The sequence below is a fragment of the Rhinolophus sinicus genome, chromosome 13 (assembly GCF_057876585.1).
Source record: "Rhinolophus sinicus isolate RSI-liver-muscle chromosome 13, RSI-T2T, whole genome shotgun sequence".
NCBI lineage: Eukaryota > Metazoa > Chordata > Mammalia > Chiroptera > Rhinolophidae > Rhinolophus > Rhinolophus sinicus.
Window position 1 is genome coordinate 8,142,730 of NC_142513.1, and position 14,718 is coordinate 8,157,447.

The 14,718-nt window shown below is 47.4% G+C and overlaps 1 protein-coding gene across 2 annotated transcripts in view; it reads left to right on the top strand.

Annotated features, from left to right (window-relative positions):
- Positions 1-14,718, top strand: part of ATP9A (ATPase phospholipid transporting 9A) — a 115,618-nt gene that overhangs the window by 1,722 nt on the left and 99,178 nt on the right. Inside the window, exon 1 of one of the 2 annotated variants that reach the window (XM_019726076.3) lies at positions 4,199-4,246. The exons of the other annotated variant lie outside the window; for it this stretch is intronic. Coding sequence (XP_019581635.2) covers positions 4,227-4,246 — 20 coding nt within the window. The 5' untranslated portion in view covers positions 4,199-4,226. Of the gene's footprint in view, positions 1-4,198; positions 4,247-14,718 lie in introns of those variants that run through there. 2 annotated transcript variants of the gene reach the window in all.

Below are 14,718 nucleotides of genomic sequence, written 5' to 3' on the forward strand. Positions count from 1 at the left end.
TCAACGTGAGCTCCTTGCCGGGAATAGTGCTTGCATGTCGTGTACATCCTCAGTACATATTTTAATAGATTTATATGATCGTTGGACTGTAAAGGTTAGTTATTAATTCATGCCCCAAACAATTATGAAATGCCTAGTATGGGCGGGGTTCATGCCACGTGACCGGAATGCAAAGATTAATTATGCACAACCTGCCCAACAGGTGCAGGTGTCCTAACCTTGGTTGTGCCCTGGAAACACCTGGGGAGCTCGACAGTTACCATCGCTGCCCCATCTTAGACCTTTGAAAAAAGAATCTGTTGGGGGACCTTGGTACCTATTTAATTTTCTCAAAGCTGCCAGATGATTTTAATGTGCAGTCGTAGATGAGAACTTCTGATTCACTGCGTGAGAGAAAATGCAAATAATGACTTAAAAATGGTAATCACCATGATAGAAATATGCACGGTGAATGTGGGGGCCCAGAGGGAGTGGTACAGACAGACAGAAAGAAAAAAGTTTGGTGTTTGGGATAGAGGCTCACACCCCCTTTAGAATTTGTCACTTTGGAGCTAATTTATTTCCCAAACAGTCACATGGATTCAGGTTCAAATCGTGTATCGGAGAGCCAGGCATTTGTAGTTGTGTTCTTGTATTTAGCCTGCATTTTTAGGAGGAGGCACGGCAAGGTGGGAACCTTGGTATATGGAAAAACTTTGGAAGCAAAGCGATGGTGAAGCTTCCTGAGATATAGTGGAGGGGCGAGTTAAGGGAACAGGAAACTAATAGGTGACATGTCAGGCTCTGCCGGGCATTTGCGATCAAATGGCTCTGTTTTAATCCTCACAGTGACTGTGAGTTTTGGGAATTAATTTCCCCATTTTATGGACCAAAAAACCAAGATTCAGTGATATTAAATAATTGGCTGGAGATGATAGTCATTGTGAAGGGGTGGATTTCAACCCAATCAGCTCATTTCACCTAATGGCTCTAAGCTGTAGGATGGTTTGGGGATTTTGTAGTTAAAAGATCAAAAACATGGGTGGAATGAGTCCCAGGAGACAGTGTCACTCGGCGTTAAGGATGTCATGTTGCCAAGGCGTGCAGTCTGTTTGCTGGAGGAATGCCGTGGCCCCCATGCGCACTCTCTCTTGAGAAAGTTCCACATCCTGCTGTTGAGAAAACTACTATTGCTGTGGTTTAGTTAGGAAACAAGGCATTTGCCCCATATTGCCGGAAACCATTTTCTGACGTCACGTGCTTTGCTTGTGGCTGAATGGAGTTCCCTTCTTCTTGGTGAAACACCAGAGATTGGTTGTTGGTTTTGGGAGCGGAGCTGGGCTTGGACCCAGGCTCCACTCCTTACCAGCTGTGTGTCTTGGGAAAATTACCTCTCTGGGTCTGTTTTTTCATCTATAAAGTGGGAACACACACATCTCTCAGACGGTTGTTTCGAGACTCAGTCTCTGTCAAATTTTAAACACGAAGCACTCAGTACACCTTAGTATATACTGGTGTGGTGAGCAGAATAATGCCCCACCCCAAATGTCCACGTGTGGCCTGCGAATATCCTGCCTTACATGGCAAAAGAGACTTGCCAGACATAATGAAGTTAATGGTTTTGAGATGGGGAGACCATCCTGGATGACTCAGGTGGGCCCTGCGTACAATCGCAAACTCCTTGAAACAGGCAGGAGAGTGAGTCTCAGCTGGAGAGACTGGAAGATGCTAAGCTGCTGGCTTGAAGATGGAGGCGGGACCAGGAGTAAAGGAATCCAGAAGGAATCTAGAAAAGTCGAGGAAACAGGTTGTCTGCTGGAGCCTCCAGAAGACTGGTACTGCCATCACCTTGATTTTAGCCCCATGAGACCCACTGTGGACTCCTGACCCCCAGAATTGTAAGAGAATAAATTTGCAGTCATTTCTTACAGCAGCAGAGGGGGAAGCTAATGCAGGGGTGTATCCTATGGGCCTGGGGACCGGATTCTCTTACTGGCTTCCTATCCCAGTGAGGCCGCTGGGCTTGGACAGGGAGCCACCTGCCTGGTGGGTACAGCAGCGGCATCTCAGGGCTCGAGGGTGCAGCATTGAAGCCGAGACGCTCGCTGCATGACTCGTATCCTGATCACTGAGGAGGAGAGTATTTCTTTAGGATTTGCAGTGTTTTGCTCTGAACTAGTGTTGTCTCACTCACGCTACAGAATGAGTGACGTTAGAAATTTTTTTTTTTTTTTAAACCGTTGTTTCACCGGTTTAAACTCAGGCCCAGAAAGATTAAGCAATTATTGGGGGCCAAGAATGCATGGCAGAAACTAATAAGAACTCAAGTGGTCTGACTCCAAATTAAGAGAACTGGGGAGGGTTTCTTAGAGCAGCCAGGGCTGACAACTGGAAGGCATTTATTTGATCACTTCTGTCGCTTTAATGTCATCTCCCCGAGCTTATTTGTTTCTTTGTCCCACCAGTAACAATGAATTCTTCTTTTGCCAAATGACCGCAGGATAGAGGATTTGGGAGTGACAGTTAAGGTAGATCGCATTTTGAAAACTGCTGTAAGAGTAAAGATAAGAATGTCGTATGTCGGCTGCAGTTTGAAGTACCCAGGGCAGGATGTCGGCTTGTTGCTCTGTGGTTAAGAGTTTGGATTCCAGAGTCACACAGACTTAGATTAAAGAGCAGTTTTGCCATTTTACTACTTGTATAACTGTGCCACTGTCTTTCCCCCTCTAGGCCTCAGTTTCCTCTTCTGTGAAACGGGGACACAGTAAGAATGCCTGTGTGGTTGGGCATAATGCATGCAAAGTAGCATATGAGCCCTCAGAGAACGTCTGAAATTGTTCTCAAAGGCTGGAGGGTGGTACTTGTACTGGATGGATACCGTCATCTCTTCTTCCTCGATCTTTGTAGCGGGTCTAGTTGAGGAAGAACTCTGGCTGGGAAATGGCCACAAAGGACTCGACTCTGGTGGAAGCTATCGCAGACCTCAAATTGCTAAGTGTCTAGTGACAGGGCTGCGGCAGGCTGTGGCTCCTTTGCAGTGGCCCTTGACCCCAGGCCAGGACCAGGCGCCATCAGTGATGTGGATTTCCCCGTGGATGGGAACTAAGAACAAGAATACCACCGCAGGAAGCTCTTCCTACAGAAACATTTATGGAATGGACAAGTGTGAACGTTTTTATCGAAGCTGCCTCTTCTGATTTGTGGGGTGAGCGTGCCCTTTGTCTTTCGACGTGGTGGAGGATGTTTGGTATATAGTCCAGCTGATTCTCATTCTTCACTGTAGTTACCGTCTACTGAGTCCCCTCTAGTGCTGAGTCAGTGACTAGTGAACCATTGCTCCTCGGGAAACTCCAGGCGTAGGTGCCTGCGAGCCTGCCTTCACAATGTTTGTGTCAACTGATCACTACAGACCCTTGTGTTAGGGTGGATTTCTGTTTAAAAACGCTATATTGGGTGTAGATTGTTGATTCATTAACACTGAACTCACGACCAACAGCAGTACAGCGCATACCTGAAGGAAGCTTATCTCGTGTTTTCTCTGAGGCATCACCTCCCTCCTGCACTTAGGAACACTAGCCAGCACTTCAGCCCTGTGCTGGGGGCCATTTTAAATGGTGAAATCGCTAACAGAAAGCACACAAATGTGAAAAGCATGTCACTAAGTAGAGAGGGAAAAGGACACTTGCTTACAGCAGGAGAGCTGAGCCAACACGCCAGGGCGTCACCTTGTTTGACCTCCACTGGGAATGTGTGTGGGGTGATTCAAACGTTTTGCACTCTGCCCATCCGTGAGTGACCACGAGAGTGCTGTGGGCATTGATACCGAGGTTGCAAATTTTAGGCAGTAGGTGAATTTGCAAATACCGAAACCACAAACCATGAGGATCGACTGTACACAGTGTGTGTCTGTGTTTTCTCACTGTCTTTCTGTTGATACAGTGGAAATGGTGTTTCACATAGAGCGTATAGGGGTGTGTTTGGGGAGGGTGGGGAGGATTGTGCTGGTGGGTGAAATGCAGAGACCCCAGCCCTTCCCCACTCCCTGGTGCAGCAGAGAGTTACATAAACAGCTCTGTGCCCCCTTGGAGGAGCACATTCAGAACAAGCCCTGGCAGTGGCCCATCGGGAAGTGCTCTCTGTCCCCTGCCAGCCAGCCCAGCTGTACTTGTGCCATCCGTTTCCCGTGACAGAGTCCCTGCCACCGGCCCAGCCCTGTGCTGACTACTCACAGGCAGCGATGCCAGGGGATGTGGAATTACAAACCCAGGTAGGGACGCCGAAGGTGACATGTGGGTATAGGAGCCAGGTTTGCTGGGGCTTCCCGAGGAAGGCCAGGGAGTCGAGGCCCTGCCTACCAATCCCCAAGGAAAGGGAGTGGCCATTTGACCTTGAGCTCAGCCATGCAGGCAACAAATTAGAAGGAGAAGGCCAGGTGTTGAACAACTATCTTGGGACTTCAGTCTGTCACTTTTCAGGTCATTCTTTGACTATCTACCCAGATGCAAATGACGAAAGTCATTAATTAGGGCTTGTCATATTTTATGGCCACCTTTGGAAATGGACGTGAAGCGTCCCTAGCTTCTCTTCTGACAGTGAGTGGATTCGGTTTAATTTAGAAAGAAAAAGACTAGTTGTAAGGTTTACGTCGATGACTTTTAACCTAAAGAGTTAGGGTGGTGCTGATTTCTTAAGCTAGTGTCTGTTTTCTCTCCTTTGTGTGACTTTGAGAGATTAATACAGGTGTTCAAAGATTGGCCTGTGGGAAACGTCTCCAAAGATCACTGTAAATGGCTCCGGGGCAAACATTGAAAGGTTAGCAATTGTTTTAATGGTTCCTTCTGTTTGTCCCAAGTGATACTTGTGTTTTCTTTGTAGCAGATAGAAGTTTCCTCTTAAGATACATTTAAGAAAAAAGAATATCGAGTTAAAGAAAAGTATGAAGTCAGTAATAGTTCATCAGGTTTGTAGGTGGCCCCATGTCATGCCAACTGCCACTTAGGAAGCGTTGGTTTAGGCCTGTGCTAACATGGGGCTGTCAGCCTAAAAATATAATATTACTACAAAGAGAAAGACATGGGATAATCTGGTTGTGCTGATAGATGAAATTTTTTTAAAAAAATTTTGTTTTGCCAAGTTATCTATGAAACCATGATTTTTAAACAGTGGTTAGTTTACCAGGTAGATTGGAGATCTTAATGTTGCTTTTATCATTGTCTAAACAGTTTGACAGATTATGGGAGAGCACAGTTGGAAGTGGTCCCACGGAAGGAAAGGCTTCTTGTGGGATTTGGAGAGAGAGTGGACTGGTTTCTCTTGCCTCCTCCCAGTGAGAGCTCTGTGGCATTTGCCAAATGCCAGCGATGAGCCTGTTGGCTGTCCTCCCTGCAGAAGAAGCAGTGTGAACAGTGCATCCTTCATAGAACTGGACCTGGCAGAATCTCCTGTCCTCTGCTGGGCCGTCTGGTGTGACACAAGGTGAAGTCAGACTTGGCCTGGTTAGACCTCAGGAGTCTCAGCTGTGGCACTATTGTTATTTTAGGTTAGATCTTTCTCTGGTGGGGGCCATCCTGTCCACTGTGGGATGTTTAGCAGCGCTCCTGGCCTCTACCCGCTGACTGCCGGTAGCACCCTCCCTCCATTTGTGACAGCCAAAAATGTCTCCAGACATTGCCAAGTGCCCCCTGGGTGGGGGTGGGGAGTGGGAGTGGGCAAAATCACACCTGTTAGGAACCACTGGACTAATGGAATGAATAGGCACTATGACTGGCCATGTCCCTTGTTACCTTTTTAAGGTGACTCATCCTGTTTTTAAAAAGAAAAACCTGTTAGGCAAGAAATTCATGTTTAGACTCTGGTTCTTAGCTATGAGTTCAGCTTTCTGAATTAATAACTAAGGAAGCCTTGGGCTGTTAGAATACTTGGGACGTGTTATGGGCCAACTTGTATCCTCCCCAAATTCATATGTTAAAGTCCTGACCCCCAGCACCTCAGAATGGGACTGTATTTGGAGAGAGAGCCTTTAGAGAAAAGAAGTTAAGAAGAGGCCATTAGGAAGGCCCTAATTCAGTCTGACTGGTGTCCTTACAAGAAGAGATGAGAACACACAGAGAGACGCCAGTGGTGAGAGGCAGGGCCATGTAAGAACACAGCAAGAAGGCAGCCGTTGGAAGCCAGTGAGAGGGGCCTCCGAAGACTCCAAACCTGCCAACACCTTGATCTTGGATTTTCAGCTTCCATTTGCCACTTGGCCATAGAGGCCCGTTTTGATTCTTATTGGCTCCCAGCAACTTCTGCATCCCCAAGATTTCGAATGTTTTCAAGCAGTTGCATTAGCTGGGGCTGAGCCTTTGTCACTAACATGTCACTAACATCCCCCCTGAGTAGCAGCGGGGTGTTTTGTGCCAGATGACGGTATGCTCGGGGGATCAGTTATTGCTGGAGAACGACCCCGGCACAGCCAAGCCAGAGAGGGCCCTTGTGGCCCAGGAGGGAGAGGACCCACTCAGAGTCCTGGCCTGTGCTCCATCCTCAGCTCTGGGGCCCTGCACAGGGCTTTCAAGCACTAGAGTTTTCTTGTTTTCCATTATGAAAGCAGTAATTTCTGTTACAGAAAAGTAGTGGTTCCTATTATAGAAAGAGGCAGTCAATGGAATTATTTAAAGCCCTCCCTGCTATTCTTAACATTGAGGTATGTTTCCTTGGATGTATATTTTTATCGAATGGCTATTAAGTGACATCATTTCAGTTCATTTTTACTATTATAAATTAGACCTTAGTCTAGAGAGGGTATCTCGATGCATGAACTTTCTCCTGTATTTTGGAGACTTTTCACAGGCTAGAATCCCAGTTCACTGGGTTAAATGGAACATATGGGCATTCAGGGACTCTGACCTTGTATTACAAAGCGGCGTTCGGGAAGGTCTCTGCCGTTTCGCACCCAGTGAAAGCCAGAGTTGCCCCATGTTCCAGGATTACGATACAGGTGATGACCTTCTCCACCTTCCATTTTAATTTTGCCTTTTGCCCAGTGCGTGCTCACGAGATGGGGAAGGTTTAAAAAAGAGAGAGAGGAAGAAGTAGAAACACATGCTTTTCTTGCTCAGTCTACCACCGACTGGGCTTCCTGTTTATTAATGAGTGAGATGGGGGGGGTGGAGGACACGCTCGCTACACAATAAATGCTCTGTAGATGGACTCGGTGAACGTAACCCCTCGTGATGGCGCGTTTGGTCGTCATGTAAGATACGTTCGGGGGTCTGCAGGCCCTCAATACATGTTTGTTGAGTGAATAAGAGAGAGTCTAGATACAGTGTCTCCTGACAAAGCTGTGAGTAGACAACAGGGCCAACTGCAGGAAGGTCTGGCTTCCCTGCGAAGGGTGGAGGCTGGCTGCACAGTTGTTGGAGCCCAGGGCAGCCTTCCTCTGGAGCAGTGACATTAGGAAAGGTGTGAACATGCTACCTGGTGAGTGCCCTTCCACACCTGAGCTGCCATTGTGATGTTCCCTCAACCCCCCACTGCCCGTTTCTGGAGGGACAGATGTTATAACCTCTGGTGTTTTTACAAGCACCCTTGGAAATGGTTCCCATGGCCTTCCTGAGGCTGTTTCAGTGCCAAAGCCACGCCCGAGGTGGAGCCTGCTGTAGCCTTGGCTGCTGCCCAGGTCTCCACGGGAGCAGGGGAGGAGCCGAGTCGGGAAGGAAAAGGGGTTACTACCAGAGGTGATGGCTCCCCAAGACCAGGGTTGGCTGCTGAGGATCTGGAAGGGTTGAGAGTGGGGGGTTGCTCCTGGATGTATGACCTTGGGCAAGTGAGTTTAGCTCTTTGTTTTGAGGACTAAATGAGTTAATGTATGGAGAGCGCTTAGATCCCAAAGCTGGTGGCCCCTGGAAAGCACGATAGCAGTGTTAGCCATTGTTAAGGCCAATGATGGGTTGGAGGGAGGATCCAGAGGGGCCTGGGCAGTGCCACTGGGGACCCTTGGTGTGTACCTGCTTGTGTCCCCGTCCTTTGGGTTCCTCCCCAGGTTGCTGTCTAGACAACTCAGAGGCGGCTCTCAGATTCTACCGTGGGGTGAGGTCTCCGAACGTTGTGGTTAAGAGCGCTGGTTCTGCGGTCAGCCTGCTGGACTCTGCCCACAGCTGGCTCTGCCCCCTCCTCCAGTTGCAGGACTCCCCAGGGTGCTGTTTCCTCATCTGCGGGAGGGAGGGTGAGGAGGAGGACTGGAGCAGCCTGGAGGATTGTTGTGAGGAATCCGGGAAGTAATTCACACCAAGGCCTTTGCCACAGCGCCTGGCACACTGGGTGCTTTATAAATGCTCTTGCTTATTGTTTTGGTATCTGAGGAACTGCCTTCGATTTAATCATTTAATTCCGTTTTCTGGTGTTTTGTGGGCTACGGCTGCTGGCTGGGTGCGGTGGCCCTAGACCCATTTTAGAACCCATGAGCAAATGACCTAGATCAAATGTAAGTGCGTGAGGTGAGGCAGAAGATCCCTGAGTGCGGGGTGCCTGGGGCAGGTGAGAGGCCCAGGAGAGAGTCATCAGCCCACACAGAGCTACTGAGCACTGTCTGTAGACGAGGCCTGGGGTGTGAGGTGAATAGTCTGTGGTCTCTGGCCCATGAGCTCCTGGCTCAGATCCAAGGCTGCAGACTGAGAGCCGTGTGCTGTCTGGGCAGCAGCGTAGGGGTCTTTTGTTTCTACATTTCAAAGTTGAATCAGTCACAGTTCAATATTTAAAAGGTATAGAGGTGTGCACACTGAAAACTCAGTCTCCTCCCAACCGCTCCATGCAGCTGCCCCTCCTGAGAACCAGTCATCAATTCTTTCTGGGTCATTCTAGAGAATTTTAAAGCATTTATCAAAAAGAGCCCATGTATTTATTCCCTCCCTCCCTCCTTTCCTATCCGGACACGCACATAGATTTTTCCCTTTTTTTCAATTGTTAATATGCCTTACACAGTACAACATATTTTTTCCACTTAATAATATACCCTGGGCTTGTTCCATACATATCAGTACATAAAAAGCTTCCTCACCCCTCTTCCCCTTTTAAATGGCTTTATAGGATTCCAGTGAATAGATATAACACACTTTATTTAACTATTCTTGTGATGGACGTTTAGGTTATTTCTAGTGGTTTGCTATTACTGGCAATGTTATGGTGAATGGCCTTGGACATAAAGTCTTTGTGTCAATGTTAGAACAAACGTGGGGATATCTTGAAGGGGGTTCAATGTGCTTTTGTAATGTTGATAGTTACCATCAGCTTGCCCTCCCTCCACATAATACTGAGTTAGGCCCCTCCCAGCAGTGAAAGGGCCTGTGTTCCCGCCCACCCTGACCAACCCAAGTGCTCTGCTCTTTGATCTTGGTCCTCGTGCTAAATAAAAAAAATATCTCAATGGGGGTTTTGTTTGGCATGAAATGTAAAAGTTGACTCAGTGCCAGCATTGAAAACCTGAGCATCTGTGTGTCAGAATCTGTTTCATTGTTGTCTTGAAGAATTGGATGGCCTTTTGCACTGGGCTTGTGTTAGGAACAGATCCTGACAGCAGCTGGGGGCTGCCGCTTCCTTTCTACAGTGTGCTCCATCCCTGCGGACCCAGAGTTTATTTTTATTTATTTATTTTTAAAAAGGTTTTATTGGGGAAGGGGAACAGGACTTTATTGGGGAACAGTGTGTACTTCCAGGACTTTTTTTCAAGTCAAGTTGTTGTCCTTTCAGTCTTAGTTGTGGAGGGCACAGCTCAGCTCCAGGTCCAGTTGCCGTTGCTAGTTGCAGGGGGCGCAGCCCACCATCCCTTGCGGGAGTCCAGGAATTAAACTGGCAACCTTGTGGTTGAGAGCCCACTGGCCCATGTGGGAATCGAACCGCAGCTTTCGGAGTTAGGAGCATGGAGCTCCAACCGCCTGAGCCACCGGGCCGGTCCCACCCAGAGTTTATTTTTGTTCGTTTATTTTTTTATGTTGCTTGCTGGGCTTCTGTAGATTTGAGGTTGCTGGTCTGGTCAAGAGAGAAACCCGTGAGTTAAGTCTAAGGGAAGGCAGAGCTGCTTCCCCTTCTCTTTGGGAAGAGCAGAGGTGGGGTTTGAAGGGTGAGAAGATGAGGGATGGGTTTGCCTGAGGCATTCTGGTATGAATGAGTCTTGCAGAGGGGTTAGGGGTTGGAGTAAATTGGACCAGAGAGGGAAGAACTGTGCACGCTGAGCTCTGGAGCTCACCTGCTGTGTCTGGAGTCCATGGCTCCATAAAGGAGAACCTGGGATGCAAAGGTAAAAGGCTGAACTTAAGTCCACATTACTGAATCATCGTGGGGGTGGGAAGCAACATGAGTCATACTTTTGTAAGAGTCATTGTGTACTGCTGAGCAGAAAGAGACCCATAAGGAAAGAACGTAGGGCAGGAGGAACAGGGAAAGGCAGCGGTTCCCACCATCCATGCCTGCGCCCTCCCCCCAAGAGAACCAGAGTTAATGGTCTGGGGTGTGTGTGTGTGTGTGTGTGTGTGTGTGTGTATGTGTATTTGTTTCCCAGTACTTTCCCCCCAGGCATATGTTAGCATATGATATTTTAATTAAAATGTAGCATAATAAATTGCATACCGTTAGCGTTATGTTTTCTTCTTCCCATTTCATCATTGGGACCTGCCAGTGTGTGGCCTCATTCTTTTATTGCTATGGGTCCATTGTACAGAGTGCCCCTCTGTCATGGGCATTTCCAGGTTTTGCTCTCTCTCCAGTGCTCCTGTGAGCGTCTTCGTGCATTTCCTGTTGCTCCCCACTCCCTCCCTGTGTGGGTGTAGGATGCGTCCCTCCAGGTAGACTGCTGGGGTCAGTGGATCTGAGCTCTTCGTTTCAAGAGAAGTGGCCAAAGTGACTTGGTTGTTTTTACCAATATAGTCCCATTTCTCTCCCATCCAGGACCATTCCTGTGGCCAGAGATGTGGTCAGACCTCTGTGAACTAGCTTCCTTATTTGGATTCTTTCTGACTTTAGTTTTTACACTATCCCAGTAAAAAACAAAACAAAACAACAACAACAACAACAACAACAAAACTAGCCACTTGGTTGTTTTTAGAATAAAGAGTAAAAGTTTCCCTTCATACCTCCCTTCCACTTTTCCCATCACCCCCTCTTCTTCCCCCTCAGCATCTGCGCTTAACGATTTGGGTTCTAGCCTTCTAGATCTGCTGTCCAATAGGGTCGTCACGAGATACACGTGGCTGTGTAAATTAATTAAAGTAATGGAATGCATTTCAATTTTAGTTTGAGTACTCAGTAGTCACATGTGGCCAAGTGGCCACTGTGTTTGACAGTGCAAATACAGAACATTTCCATCTCCGCCGACATGTATGGGATGGTGCTGCCGTCACCAGGGGCCTCAAACTCGGGATGATTTGGGGATGGATCAGCCTCTGTGAGGGACTGTCCCGTGTGCTGTAGGATGTGGAGCAGCATCCCTGGCCTCTACCCACTAGGTACCAGTAGTACCTCCCTTTCTTGTACCTGCAGTGTGACAACCAAACATCTCTCTAGACATAGGCAAGTGTTCCCAGGGTGGGGGGGGGCAGATTCACCCCTCTCCCCCACAAATGCAGTAGACTGTTTTCTCCATATTGCTTTCAATTTTTCTTTACACATTTCCTGGATCTTTGCAGTGTCAACCCTGAGACTCCAGCTGCCTGGACTCTGGCTTCAGGAATGGTTGGTGCGTCACGCAGGCAATTCAAATATTTACCAATGTTTGCTGATTGTGGTGGCACCCAGAGCAGAGATGAGCGTTTCTTTGGAGGCCAGCTCCTTGTTACAGTAGTTCCCTTTTCCAGAAACATTGTTGCTTTCCAGAAAGCAACCTCCCCCATAACAGTTGCTTTTCCCTTGCATTCCAGCTAGGCTATGTGAAGCCACTGAGCATCTGTCAGCAGGCTAGCCGCTGTCCAAACCTTCGTTTGTTTTAGCATCAAAGCATAAGGAAATCCGTTCTGGTTTTCCTTTGTTTAAATGGTCTAAGCTAGAAGCCGCGTAAGCTAAATTGTTGATAGCCTTACATCTTTACCTAGTTGAATAGCTAGCTGTTGCTATCAACAGGTGAGAAAATTGTTTCATGTTTTCTTTTTCTGTCTGGAAGAATAACTTGAGAAGTAGTGTCTACTGTTAATTGTATGCCTGTTCTGTGCTAGGTACTGTCCTATCTATGCCTTTCATACGTAGAATTCTTAATCTTCACAGTCTTATTGTGGTCATTTTACAGAGAGGAAAAGTGGGGGTCAGAGATGAGTAGCCCAAAGGCACGTACGTAGCTGGTGTGGGGCAGGGCTGGGATTTGCACCCAGGTTTGTCTGGCTTGAAAGCTGGTGTTTCTTCCTCTGGTAACGTGATCCTGCTGGTTTGAAACTGTGGCTCTCACTTGTTACTTCTTTTTCAGCCTCTCCCTTAATTTCTCACTCTTAGGGATTCTGTCATGTAGCCCATTTCCGCAGTCTGTCTAGAGCAGTAGGGTAGGAATTACTTTGGCCGGGCAAATGACAGCTCAGTTTGGTATTAAGAAACAACAGTAGCAATCCATGACATCAGGATGACAGCTGTCACAACGTAGCTCTGAGCAGCTGCCCCTCTCAGACCTTGGAGGGCTGATGTCCACCCATGAGACAGACAGGGTGTGGTGGCCGCCGGGAGGAAGAGATTCACAGGTTACAAATCCAGATGTTGAGCTGGAGCCTAGCTGCCACCTCTTCTGTTTGGACAGATTGGGCTGTGGGTGGGGGTGAGGGGAGACTTGGTTACTTGTAGATTTGCCACTGAGCCCAAGGTTTCTACTGCAGGACAGTAGTTCCCAAAATATGGGTAGACGATGGTTTTAGGTGTTGTGGTGGGTGTGATAAAATCGAAGTAATTCATGGACAGGAACTAAATCACACTGAGACATGTAGCAAGACACTTCCTTTTTTCATTTTCCTTCACTATTTCTACCTCTGTTAGGGCCCACTTTTTTTTTTTTTTTTTTTAACTTTGACCACAGATATTTGAAGATTTATATATGTACACTTAAATTTTTCTTTTTTTTTTTTTTTTTTTTTTTTTTTTTTTTTTACGGCCCACTTTTTAACAGCAGACACCTGCTAGTGTTTTCATCCTTAAGAAAGGAGAAGCAGCAAACAGGCGAGGTTGCAGGCTCAGAGCCACTGCATCCAGAGGGAATTCATTCTGTCACATTGTTTTCTTTCCATCCTGCTGATTTTGGTGGTTACTTTCTGTGTATGGCAAATGATACTGGTGATCCATTTAGGGTAGAGTGAGGTTACCTTTTGAAACAAATTGATGTAAATGGAGTTCTCATCCTGGGCACTGTTGGATGTTTAGCAGCTTCCTGGCGCCTTTACCTGCGGGATGCCAGCAGCTAACCCGCATCCCCTGGCTGAGAATCACTGACTTAAGGTTTGCAAATTTAGGCAAAATCATGACCTTAGAAAGGAGAGGTAGATGGATATCGTAGAAATCCCGTGTGTGTTTGAAAACAGCTGAAATTTGGGAAACCGCTGAGGCAAATTTCCTTCTGTTGTGGAATCTACTTACTGACGTCTGTCCATCCGTCCGTGTGTGTGTGTGTGTGTGTGTGTGTGTGTGTGTTCGTGTTCGTGGGCTCTGACATCAGTTCACATGTCAGGTGGAAGGCGGTGTCCTGACAGGGATGCTCTAAGGCAGCTTTCTCTCATGCTGGAATGTTCTGAGTCTACGCAGTCCAGTCCGTAGCCCCTGGCCCCATGGGGCTGTGGAGCGCTGCAGATGTGGCCAGTGAGAATGAGGAACTGAGTTCTTTTATTTTAATTAATGTAACCCTAACTAGCCACAGGTGGTAGAAGCTACCCTGTTGGATAGCACAGGTCTAACGAAATCTGAGTGGAGAGGTCAGGATGATAGAATGCAGGCTTTAAGGTGTAGATTGCACTCGTTAGAAGCTTTGAATTGAAGACACAAAAAGCCAATAGGAATGTCTATTTAAGGAAGGTCCAGCCATGTGGCGGGCAGGACTGCCAGATGGGAGGTTTGGGATAGTGGTTAACAGATACCCACCTAAAATTGGCTTGAGCAAAGTAAAATAAGACAAATGTATTGATTCCTAAGACGGAAAGCCCAGAGAATGGACAGACCGTCCTGGAGATTTTTCTGCATGTGTTTCCTCTTGCAAAGCATAGCCTCCTGGGTACACCTTTCAGCCCTTGCTTTTCGACTTGGCATATCTTGCAAATGGGGTCACTTAGTATGCACAGCTCCGTGTCATTTTTTCAGGATTGTTGGGAAATCCATTTCATGGATGTTGCTGGTGATTTAACCAGCGCCAGTCGGGTGGACCGTCAGATGTGTTTCCAGTCTTCGGCCACCGCAGTGCACGCCACACTGAGTGCCCTGCTACTTGGGGCACCTGCACACACTACGGGTTAAATAATGGCTAGCGGAACCTGGCAGCTTGCTGTGTGGGACCTTCTGCTAAAACAAAACGGACAAAAACTCATATCAACAGTCACCCTGGCGGTATGTGGTTCTCTGATGTCTAAATGCCTTCTTCAGCTTTCATTAGAAACAGACAACTCTAGGATCTGTCACTACAGGATTATTATGAGATGGGGAGAGCATTTATGCTTCACAAGAAGGCATCATGACCATCAGGAAGGTGTGCTGCAAATAGAATGCTGTGCTTCCTGTCAAATGAGCCCTCCCTCCCACGTTCATTTAACACTT